This window comes from Bombus flavifrons, chromosome 13 (genome assembly GCF_040668555.2).
Source record: "Bombus flavifrons isolate JBK064 chromosome 13, iyBomFlav1_principal, whole genome shotgun sequence".
Lineage (NCBI taxonomy): Eukaryota > Metazoa > Arthropoda > Insecta > Hymenoptera > Apidae > Bombus > Bombus flavifrons.
In genome coordinates, this window is record NC_138454.1 from 4,273,308 (window position 1) to 4,285,591 (window position 12,284).

Consider the following 12,284-nt stretch of genomic DNA (forward strand, 5'->3'; position numbering starts at 1 on the left):
AGGATTCTCGCAAGAATTCATTCCAGTCGCCAATGACAAATGAAAAAGAAGGAACAAAATAAACGAAAACAAAAAAGAAAAACGTATATTTTCTCAGACACACATCATCTTCTTTTATTTCACGTTACAATATTACATTTATACCATGGATCTTCGGCATCTAGAGGCGAGGGTCTTGAGTCCTTCTCAAACAGAAAAGAAAGAGACAAATTTGCCACGATCGAGCACACTTCGCTTCTCTATACCTCCCTTTTTTCTTTTTCCTCCGTGTTTGCTCTCGCGTTCTATGTAAATTCGTATTGTCCTGGCTGATGTACATATATTATACATTATTATCAGAATTTCCATCTACAACGGCCTTTTTCCCCTGCCACGAAAGAAAGTGACACACTCGAACCGAACTTTGTTTTACCGTCTTTTGTATCTTCGTTCCTTTTTAACTCGTTAGTATCACAAGAGAGTAATGCCTATAGACGCTAGAACTTTATATGTCTTACACAACGCTATGATCGTGTACTATGTACTTGACAACTAGTCCTAACGAAGCTGATAGATAGCTACACGCAATTTGAATACACATAGTTTTTGTGCTTTCTATAGCTGCGTTTCTCCCATTTTTACTACTTGAAACCGTGCTCCATAAGATTTTTTTCCGCCTTAAGCGACGATCGTTTTCGCTCTATTTGTCTTTATTCGGTAAAGTGCGTTTCATAACCAGTGCACGGAAATACGCTCAGTTCAAATTTACAATTTTCGCTTCTCCTCCATTTCCACTCGCTTTTACAATCTTCTAGCCCGTTTTCAACAATTCAATCCAACGATCCACGTCGGTAGTGAACGTAATTTGAAACAACTATACTATAAGTTGTGTTTCTACTATAACGTCTCGTCGTGCTGTTTTTTAAGCCTTCTTTTATAAAAACAAGATCGCTTGTTACCGATTAACTCGAATCATTTTAACGCGACAATTCTGTTATGATGTTAAATAATAAATGTTTTTAAAAATGCAGTACTCTATGGAAGATCGAAAATCGCAGAAACATCATGAAAGTCGGGAACTGTTCCTAATAAATTGAAAGGAATGGCAACAAGTACTCTCGCTATGGTACAAAATAGCGTCTCAATTTCTTCTCCTCTTTCTTTGTCTCATTATGAAACCGCTACAGAGTTCTTTTCATAATAGAACAAACCGGAATTCGCTACCAGACGTCGTCGTTTTACACATTCCTGGACCGACCCGAAAACAAATCAATTTACATAATCGGTTATAAAAACCTACGTCTGATGTTCGATCGATGCCTTCTAACGCAGCGTGTTTCTATTTTACTGTTAAACAGCGCTTAATATCTAACATTCTCCTCTCGTCCTTAAACAAAAAATTCACGTTTAAAAAGCGGTAGAAACGGTGGGTTCTCTCGCGACAGTCTATCGGTCCTAATTAATTCACAGTAGTAAAGAGACCTATAAGCTCGAACAGTTTTATTTTTCTGGTCGTGTGTGTCTGTGTGTGTTTTACGATTGACATCCATTCGCTGATCTTCAGAGCCGAGCGAAAAGTTAAACGCAGTATAAATTTACAGTACGATATGTTGCAAAATTCTCCCTGTCCTTCGAACGAATCATATAGACTACTATAAATTTTCTTGACACAGTTGTTAAACCGTGCCAGCTCACTGGCAATAGCGAACAATGTATATCTTGGTTCATTCGTCGAACGAGAAAGTTACAAACGGTGTTACTAGGGTGCGTAACGAAAAAGAGATCGATACCACGGCGAGACTCCTCTTTATTGTCTGAGTTTTGCGTGACGCTCTTATGAAGTAACTCATAAGAGTGTCGTTGCAACAACAAGCTTTCTTTCCTTCGGCTCTGATCTGTAGATCTTACTTTTGTATAAAGTTCAAACTGAGATACTATAATGTCATGTTAACTGTGTGTGCTCTATAGCAGAGGGAGAGAAAGAGAGCGAAGCGAGGCACAGGCGTGTGTGTTCGTTGTGGTCACTCGAAACACAAGAAGCGAACGCGCTGCTCTGAACTCCTAATTCGCGTGTTTCTACAATTTCTGGTTCGCTTTCCATCGTGTCAACAATATAATCGGCATCGTGTTTTCTAATCTCTTTTACGATCTTTATCACTGTAACATTGTGGCAGTCGCATGTATCAGCGTAAGATCAGTACAAACTTATCTTCTCCTTCTTCATTCTCTTCTAAAGCTACTTTTGCTCGCAGATCCTAGGATCGTTTTACATCCAGAGTATCATCGTATCGATTCGATTCAGTGGTGTATGTTGCACGATCTTCTTCGAATCGTATGTGTGTGTTTCGTGTACATATATATATATATATATTTAATTAATGTGTGTCCTTCGGGATATACATGAGACAAACTACACAGAGTGTCCTCTGCAACGTGTGTGTTTCTCTTTCTTTAGCGTGGTATCATATACTGTGTTTTTTCCTTCGTTAAAATTAATTTTTTTGTTTCCTTAACAATTTCGTAATATATATATTTACATTCATCTATCTACAATAACTACACATCAACAAATACGGTTAGTTTAGCATACTCGTAATATCGTGTTTGTATCGTGGTATTGTATAATCATCACCGTCATGATGATGTTAATGTGATCATCATATATATCCGTACCAATCGGTTCGTAATTTCCTTCCGTCTTTCTCGCATAATCGATTCTCTCCATTGTGGAGACGTATTTGTTTTCCCTTTCAATCTCGATTATCATTCACACTTTCATCTCATTTTCTCTTCTTTTACTCGTTATCGTCGATCACCGTAAAACACATCGGCGATCACATAATCTCTCGGAACAACGCATTATTATTATCAATTAATATTATTATTATACTCGCGACTAGTTCGAAGGCAACACCACGATCATAATCATCATCATCGTTATAACAAATTCATTGTCATCGTGGTCGATCCTTCGATCTTTTACTCAAACGGCATGCGATCGCGTGAAATCAGAATTATTAACGACAGCAACGACGATTCATTCAACGAAACACATGTATGCGTGCGTGTATGAATATATATAAAAAAAAATAAAATAAATACGACAACTTAAAACAAAAAGAAAAACAAACGTAGGACGATTAAAACGACAAATTTATCAGTTATAGTCATTCGCAGTCCTTAATTCAACGTTTCTGCCTTAATATATTAGGACTTGTTCTTCACATTTTTTCTCATACCTCTTCATCATTGTCATCATCATCATTCTTTCCTGCAGCCTCCTTTTCTTCATCAACGTTTCTACCTTCCATTCATTAAAAATTACAATTCTTTCATATCTTTCTCTCTCTCTCTCTCTCTCTCTCTTTCACTCGAAAAATCTCCTATTGACTTTTAACAAAATACGTCTGGGGTCTCTCTGTTTAAAAATCTATCGACGGTAATCGAGCTAACCGATAATCCCGTTAATCGACTTTAATCTCCTCTGGAAAAATGTCTCTTGGAAATCTTGATAATTGTCCTCCGTGCGATAATTTTTCTCTGGGGACGATCAACCTCCACGCGAGACTCTCTCGGAATTCAAGTCAAATTAGGCTGCGGTGAGGGCGAAGTCGCGAACACGGAGTACGAGGCTGTGTCCTATATGAATGCCCAACATTCCAGCGTTTTCACCACGAAATCTTCTCGCGGTGCCAGCGGCTCGTTTCCATACGTGCTACAAGATTGTGACCTGCCTTGGTATAGGTCTCCGTCTAGCCACAATCCAAACTTGCCACTGTAAAACAGCGAATGACGTCTGTTAATTTGATGGAACTTCAATGGAAAAGAATTAAATGATATTATAGAAACATTATGATATGAATAATATAAATAGACTGCATATGAGGAGTGCTTCTCTGGTTCACTCAATTATATCAGTCTAGTTAAAAACTCAGTTGATCAACTCCACTTTTGATCAGTTTCTAATCTCAATAGATAAATACACGATCGATGTTCAATTTTCAAGAAACAAGTTACTCATTCCCACGTGCTCATTGTTGCAAGATGTTGCAAGAAGATAGCACAAGTTATAGCAAATTCCAAGATAAATTTAAAAAGTAGGACGAACGAATACAACTAAGGTAACAGTACATAACGAAGCTTTAAAAACTTTATCTGTTCCCCTCCCTGAAATATTCTTTGCTAATCAAAAATCCATATCGATAACTAAATGTAACTTGTATAACAAGGCATTAATCCTTCATATGCAATCTCCCAAACCACCGTTTCATAACAGATTAATCTACCCTAGCATAAGTAACATATAATCCTCTCTAATTAATCTCTTTCCAGTGATCCCTCGCTAAAACATTTGTCTAACAGAATTAACATATTCGATCCGGTATTAACGTTTCGACCGAGTAAAAATTCGTTCAATAAAAAATCGAGGACACTTAGAAAATGGTACCCACTCTCCGGCACCGATGGCAAGGCTTTCGTTGTTGCCTTTGATAAAGTAGAGGTTGTCCCCGGTCCAGTGGAACGCCTGGAATCTGGGCGTGAACTTGAAGAGAAGAGATTCGCCGGTTCCATAGAAATGATCACTCACGTGCAGAGAGCACGAGGTCAACGCACCAAACACCTGTAACCACGTGGAAAGGATGATTCACAGTACGCCGGCTGCGGCACTAATAACGTGCAATGAGTAATGAATCCTCTGCCTCGAGGTTTCTCGCAGCGGATTCTGCACGTGACACGGTCACGCTCTAGCCATCTTAACGAGAGTACGTGCAAGCAACAAAAGTTATAAGCGACTGTATATAATTTGTCACTTTAGTTTCTAGACTCTGTCAACCAGTACAGTTTGGTCATAATGTAACATTAACGACATTAACAAGATAAAAGAAATATAGCGTTTGGTTTTCTTCTTTTACTTCCGAGCGTTTACTAAAGTAACCAAATCTTTAGTAGCATTTAATTGTATGTAATTTTAATGTACTACGGAATTTTCAAACAAGCAACTGAGATTTTGAAACGTAATTTGCCAATTCCGCAAACAGGTAGATATTGTTTCCGCAACAAACGACAGTTTGTTATTAACTTATTGCGTGAATTACGATATTGTTAATTTCCATTTATATTCTACGTATATGTTTATGGTAATATCTTACTGTGTAAAGCAATACTACACGTTGCTTGCATATAATGTATGCTAAACACTCAAAGAATTAACGTGGTATACTAACGCAAGGTACAAAAAAAAAAAAAAAAATAGGATAAAAATATGGGATAAAGGGAAGCGTAATATTATGAAGAGCAAATCAACGTAGAAACTGGGAGTGAAATTCAAAGTAAACTTCTAGAACTTACGTTGCCCTCTGTATCTTCTATCACCAAGAGGATTGGGCTCTCTATCTTGGCCATCTTCCTGTACATACTGTTTAGACTAAATCCATGTTGACTGGTACTGAAAACGAGAGTCCAGAGGTAGCCCTCCGCCCTGGCAGGCAAATGCCGGCACAGTTGTTCTCTGTGCTCGTCGCTGAGGATCTCGGTGGTGCCAACCAGGTCGGGAACGATGACATCGTTGTCTATGGAGACGGCGCTGTTCGTGTACAGAGCTCGCCTGAGTTCCTCGCTCATAGACAGTACCTAGAAGATTAAATTTAAATTTTAGTAATTCGAAAGATCAATTCGGTCCAGGAAATTTGTTTTTGGGAAGCAGGATCTGCGAGATTGATCGCTGAGTTCGCCGTTTTCGAATTTAGAATTGTGCAATTTCTTATTGGAATTTTCTAGATAAATGGGTGAACTGAACTTTGGTATAGGATCATCGTTAAGTGATCTTTGAAATGATGCTTGCTTTCTGAAAGAAATTTTCTTTTCGGTCGAACGTAGAGTGTTTTATGGAACACGTTTGATGGAACGAGGAAAATTTTCATTCTTATTTTTATATACGAAAGCTTCTAACGCTATGGCAATTAATGGTCACCGCGATGCTAACTGTCTTCATAGATATATTATCGAAGTTTCCTTTAGGAAATTCGAAAGATTGCGCCAAGAAGCTCTTACTATTCGCTAGAAAATGTGCAACTCTGGGACGGTGGAAGTCAATTCTGTTGTAAGACAATATTCTATATGTACATTTTTATGCTACATTTCGTAGCTGTATTTTACAAAATAAAAGCTAGATATTCGACAGTTGTGGTAAAGATGATCCAACATTTATTAAACGACGATGGAGAGAAGAATTTCTTTTTGAACGAAATTATTCGAAGAAAAAAAGAATGTGTACTAAAGTGCGGAGAATTTAATATCTCAAAGCAATTGAAACACTCGAGATTCCTAACGGTGACTTAACTCGCTATTAAGTCAACAGTCCGCCACTATATTAGCATTCGTTTGCAAGCTCTTTATTGCACTTACGAAACAGATGAGAGATCACAAGAGCAAAGACCTTGCCGCAAGACATGAAGTAGCTCGCGATTAATTAGACTTTGACCCTCTGAGGTCGAAATCTTTCACAGTTTGTTTGTTTCTAAGAAAAATTACCTTTTTATTAATTCTGTTAATAATTATTACTATAACTATTGTTATTATTACTATTAATAGAATCATCTTTTATCGCATAGTTTTATTAAAAATAAAATATATGTATATAACGTGCTAAAATTTTCCAGCAGTTTTACTGAAAACGAATACATTTATCATTTGGTAAATTAATCATTTACAAAATTCTGTATAAAGAAAAATCGAGAGCGAAAGGGTTAACGACATACTCAGCGATCTGGAAAGGATTGAAAAATGTGACATATCGAAAGAAAGAACATTGCTGTGGTGGTTACAACTAAGGGAACAGTCTCATATCGTGTGAACATTGGTCATCTAAACCTAAATTCTAAATCTAGTACATCTAAATAACATATAATCACTACGCATTCACAAGTGTGACATGTTGTAACTGTTGTTTCGCAATGTTGATAGAGTCGTCGTGTTCCTTGGCTGTGTAAAGAGTACGAAGATAGTTGTGTATAGAGTTATGAATATTTATATGGAGAGGGATTTCTGCTTATCTTTCGTAGATCTGGCGTATTAAAACGACGATCTCTAACCGTGCTCGTCTCATCGCAAAGCCTTGACCTTTCTTCACAGAATAATCAACAAAAGATTATGCAACCATCCTCTTCGCTAATATCGCCGATGGGAGTAAATGAGAACGGATTCAGGCGAAAAATTGCAGTTTTTTCTGGTTTGTTTGATTAGAGAGTGGAAGACAGCATGAAACACTGCATGTTTATGCAGATAATCCGCTAAAAAATGTCGCGGACGAAATAATTTGTCTACGAGAAATATTTATACTTTTAGGAACGAATTGACTGAACATCGATGGGACAGCATACTATATTTTCTAGTTTGTTTTTGTTTTATACAATCTGGCAATTTCTTCACATGGAAAAATTCTGATTGTTTAACGGCAGGCTTGAATTTCTTTCAGGCGAATTTTATGGTAAAAAAATTACGTTCTCGCAATTGTTTAAAGCGCTCGTTTTTTAAGCTTAAACTAGACATAGAAAAAATTCATCGGACTTTTAAAAGGTTTTTAACAATTTCAGACAGCTCCTTTTTTATACCTTAGAAGCTGATAGCTGAAGAAGAATCATTACTATTTTAAACACAACTAAAAAAAAAAAAAGTTGATAGAGGAGAAAACAATCTTTTACTGATTTGTTCATGGAACAATAATACCTGGCTGCTCCTTCTAATGCTAAAAGTGCAATCGAACGTGACAAATTTGCAAAGTTGTTAATAGAAAAAAAAAGAAGACTCGATTACGATGTGTCACGTGTTATTATCGTTCTATTCGTTAATCCAGATGCGTACGCGTTGAATCATATTTGCGCACCTGCCTTGGACGATAACAATTTCGCGCAATCGTCTCGCAGGATTACACCAGCGTTGTTGCTCTGTCAGAGCTTTGCATCTCATCCATTAATATTATGGAATTTACATAACTCATTTGTGGACGAACTGGAACCTGCAGTCGATGGGTAGAGATTAACGGGGATTTTCCTATCGGTTTACCTTATAGAATTTCTACGTGACAATATAATAAAGCAATTTTCTTGTCTGAGATTATTTTTCAGCGAACATTTTTACGTTTTTCTTTTTGGAGAAGAATATAGGAGACTGGAGTTGTACAAAGTTTATAAGGAAAAAAAAATATCTTGGAGATACGCATAGATTAGACTAATTCAAGGATATAAAGATTTAAGAATTCAAGGATTCAAGTAGAGTTTGAGAACTCAAGAATTCGAAGATTCAATAATCCGAAGGTTCAACAAATAATTCACGTATTTAATGATTCATGATTAATATATTTAATGGTTTAAAGGTTCAAGAACTCGAAGATTCGAAGGTTCAAGAATTCGAGTGTTCAAAGGTTCAAGAATTCGAGGGTTCAAAGGTTCAAGAATTCGAGGGTTCAAAGGTTCAAGAATTCGAGGGTTCAAAGGTTCAAGAATTCGAGGGTTCAAAGGTTCAAGGATTCGAGGGTTCAAAGGTTCAAGAATTCGAGGGTTCAAAGGTTCAAGAATTCGGGGGGTCAAAGGTTCAAGAATTCGAGGGGTCAAAGGTTCAAAATTCGAGGGTTCAAAGTTTCAAGGATTCAAGTATTCAAGAATTCAAAGCTTTAATAATTCAATTATTCAATGGTTCAAGAATTGAAAGATTCGGGAATTCAAGGGTTTAACGATAAAGCATTGATAAAGTTATTCAAGTGGAAATATTTGTAAAGTATTTCCCTATAACGACAATCATATCCTCTTGAAATTTGTACATTTTTCATCACTTAATCATTTGATTCACATGTAGAATCGAAGATTACATATTTAGATAGAGATAAAATTATATATGTAGATACTCAAATGAAAATTAACCCCTTGACAATATATCAGAGCAATTTCGATAAACGCGTACCGATTTGACACAGTAATTTTGTAAAGCGATAAGATGATAGTAAATGTGCTTCACGCATTAGTGAAAATAACATAACGTCTGATTAGCCAAAGGTTACTACGCAGTAACATGCGATAAAAAAGATGCGTTCGTTTCTACGTCAATTTAGCATTCGTAGAATTTCATCTTGTTTATCGCAATAAGCTTAATTGTAATTAATTCTAAAACCGATTTCACAGTGTTATTTTATTATGTGATTGCGTGTGCGACGTACAGAAAAAGAGCGTCGCAGAAAAACGTATTACCGGTAACTTGAATTTACGTGTAAAGATGTGGCGTGTATTACGTTTTAGTGAATAAAAAGCAAAAGTTCATATTACGTACGTAATTAGTACGATACTAAAGGTGGTATTACGATCTTAGCAGCAAATACACGAAGTTCCTCCAATTACTCGGATTATTATTTCCATTTCGCTTCGCGCTACTCTTTGATATATCATTAATAAATGTTTTTAATTCCCTAACGCAATTCCATAATGATTGTTAACAACGTGTATGTTAGGTGATATATTCTCGCGTAATGTAATAAACAATTGATCGATGATTCAGTTGGTATCGATTACGTGAAGGAGAAAAACGATACGCAAGGTAGGATATCGAGTAGTTTAATCGCAATCCTTTCACCAGAGGAAACATAACGGGCCACTTTCCGCCAGGTACCAAACAAGACGCGGTTTACCCTGTTTTTAACGCGATACGCATCAATTGAGCCGAGGCCGTGGCAATTAACGCGCTTCTCGTCGCCTATCAAGGAGCCAACCTCGAGAAAAACGCACTTGAACCAATTTGCGACGTGGGAAAACGCGACAGGGTGCATTTCCCATCGATTCGATCGACAAATTCTAAAGTGTCGTCAAGGGATAATAATTTAATTAACAGCATTGGTACCAACCGATGGTTTTGTAAATTCGTAAATTAATTTATTTAGTTTGGTTCTTCAGACGAGCGAAAGCAATCTGTCTGCGAGGATCAGCTCTTCCTCTATTTCCTTCGAAATAAATAGCAGATAAACCAGAACACAGAGTAAAATGAGCGAAAGAGTAAATTTATTTCTTGCTTCTTACTTTATTTACATCTATCTGTTTACTTGTAACAGAAGTAGTACGAAAGTAATACGACTCACGTAGAATTATTCTTTTAGTTTATTCTTGAAACTGTACGTCGAGATTTATTTGAGAACATGGTTTTGTAGACAGTCTACTTCCTTCTATTTATTTATTGATAGTTATTGATGTGATTGATAGTGATTGATAAGTATATAACTATTTTTCAGAGCAATTATTTCTTCTGTATGTTTTTCGAAATGGCAAATACAGTAAATTGAAATACAGACGTTAACAGGAAGGTTTCTTATATCCATCTGATATCCCGAGACGAGTCAATAAAGGAAGCGAGCGTGGAATGATGACACTGAAAGGTTGAGGAAGAAATTTCTAAACGTAAAATAAGATGAACTAGCAATGCGAATATCGAATATAGTCGACAGGGAAGAGCGAACGGTTTTACTTGTTCGTTTACATCAGTTTACAGAATTGATTTTCTCTGTCATAGAATAAAAAATATGATCAAGGACAACGAAGCGCTTCGAACGTATTGTGCGTGTGGGACAAACATGTCCTCTGGCGTCGCGCATACTTCTGTTTTGTTAGAAAAGTTTCCTTGACCCATGACATCAACTTTTATCTTCGGGCACGCGGAAAAAATCATCGACGTTTAATTGCGAGAAGGATGAAAAAAGAAGAAAAGAAGAGAAGAAAAAATATTGAAGCTTTCGTTGGCAATAAGAAGAAAAGGATTACAGTCCAATTAAAACACGATCTTTCCTCGTAAATAAGCAACTTCGTGCTTCACCGTTCGTAGATAAAACAGCCGCGTATTGAATTATCGATACAACGTACTCAATCATTTTTCTCGATAATAGTTCGCCTGTTATTGACACTGGTCACATGTTTTGCTAACTTGTTGTTTGAACTGTTGACTCATCGATATTTTTTTTCTTTGTTATCATGAATTTATCGATTTCGATAGCCTTGGAATTAATTAGACTTTACTTTTTAGTTGGCGTAGTGTCGTCGTCAACGATAGATAATTGACAAAACGGCACGCGAATGGGTCGAGGCCTCTCCGCAAAAACCAGTTGGTCTGGAAACGAGTTCGTGAGAATCGGAGAACAGTTATGCACGACCGATCTGAGGAAAAATCGTGAAACGTCAACACCACTCGCTATGCGTTCAAGAGGCACCATTATAGTATCGCGTTTCAGGAAAAGATTCTTCTGGATTAAAAATAGATGTAATAAAAATTAATGGAAAACAATTTTATGAGTAAGAGAAGATTTTCTCAGAACGTTAAAAGTCTCTTTATTGAAACGAGACTAATATCAATAATATTTATATATATAGTATCGTAAACTATTATGATTAGTTTATTAATAATAAATGGATTAAACAGATGTTAATTAAACAGAAAACAAAGGTTATTTAACATGAACCAATCATAACAACGTATTATAATTAAAACAACTAGATAATTAATTAACAATTCTCGTCAATGCCTACAATTAACCTACGAGTTATGTTCGAGAATTTTGGGCCGAAAACGTAAACAAGCTATTATACAAGGTGGTTGGTAACTGGTGGTACAAGCGGAAAGGGAGAGACTCTACGCGAAAAAAGAGTCGAAAATATAGAATAGAAATTTTTGTTTTTTTTAATTTTTCCATCGAGACAACGATCTACAGTGAGATCCGTTATAACGTACCGCACGCGTACCGAGCGAAAATTCAAAGTCTATTTTCTCGAAAACAAAGCCTCAAACGAAAAATTTTTATTCTATATTTTCGACTTCTTTTTTTGCGTAGAATCACCCCCTTTCCGCTAACAACGCTAACAACACTATCTTGATAACACAATTCGCACTCTCTGACTTCTCAACTCATACTGCTGTTAATTCGTTTATTGTCCCCTAGCAACCCCTTGTCTTTTGCTTAGCTTCACTACACACATGTTCACCAACCGCTTGTTTATAATTCACACCTCAGCAACCGCTTATTTACAATCCGCATGACACCCCCCAGGGCCCTCGTCCGCGATACTACATATATATATATATATATATATATATATATATATATATATATATATATATATATGTAACATATAGTATTACATAAAGTGAACGTGAAATATTATAAAACAACTGCGAGTGGTATAATTGAGTCATTCGGAAGCAACATGATCTGCATAAATTGAAAAGTACAGAAAAGTGGACTAAACTTCGTATTTCTATGCATTTGCAGAAAAATTCAAAAG

At 36.4% G+C, this 12,284-nt stretch overlaps 1 protein-coding gene and 1 long non-coding RNA gene across 23 annotated transcripts in view; one reads left to right on the plus strand and one right to left on the minus strand.

The window, feature by feature from the left end:
* Positions 1 to 70: 70 nt before the first annotated feature.
* Positions 71 to 12,284, minus strand: part of mtd (TLD domain-containing protein mustard) — a 306,573-nt gene continuing 294,359 nt past the window's right edge. For all 19 annotated transcript variants that reach the window (XM_069125553.1, XM_069125551.1, XM_069125548.1 and 16 more), the window contains 3 exons: positions 5,329 to 5,610; positions 4,431 to 4,600; positions 71 to 3,754 (listed from right to left, as the gene is read on the minus strand). In XM_069125553.1, coding sequence (XP_068981654.1) covers positions 3,619 to 3,754; positions 4,431 to 4,600; positions 5,329 to 5,610 — 588 coding nt within the window. In that variant the 3' untranslated portion in view covers positions 71 to 3,618. The remainder of the gene's footprint in view (positions 3,755 to 4,430; positions 4,601 to 5,328; positions 5,611 to 12,284) is intronic.
* On the plus strand, positions 9,042 to 11,287 carry LOC138186069 (uncharacterized). Of its 4 annotated transcripts, none has more exons than XR_011174788.1 (6): positions 9,042 to 9,561; positions 9,630 to 9,857; positions 9,915 to 10,129; positions 10,247 to 10,412; positions 10,525 to 10,825; positions 11,032 to 11,287. It is a non-coding gene; the product is annotated as an uncharacterized LOC138186069 (long non-coding RNA). The 4 variants fall into 4 exon arrangements; XR_011174786.1 differs by having other exon boundaries at positions 9,051 to 9,561; positions 10,247 to 10,390; XR_011174785.1 differs by having other exon boundaries at positions 10,247 to 10,825.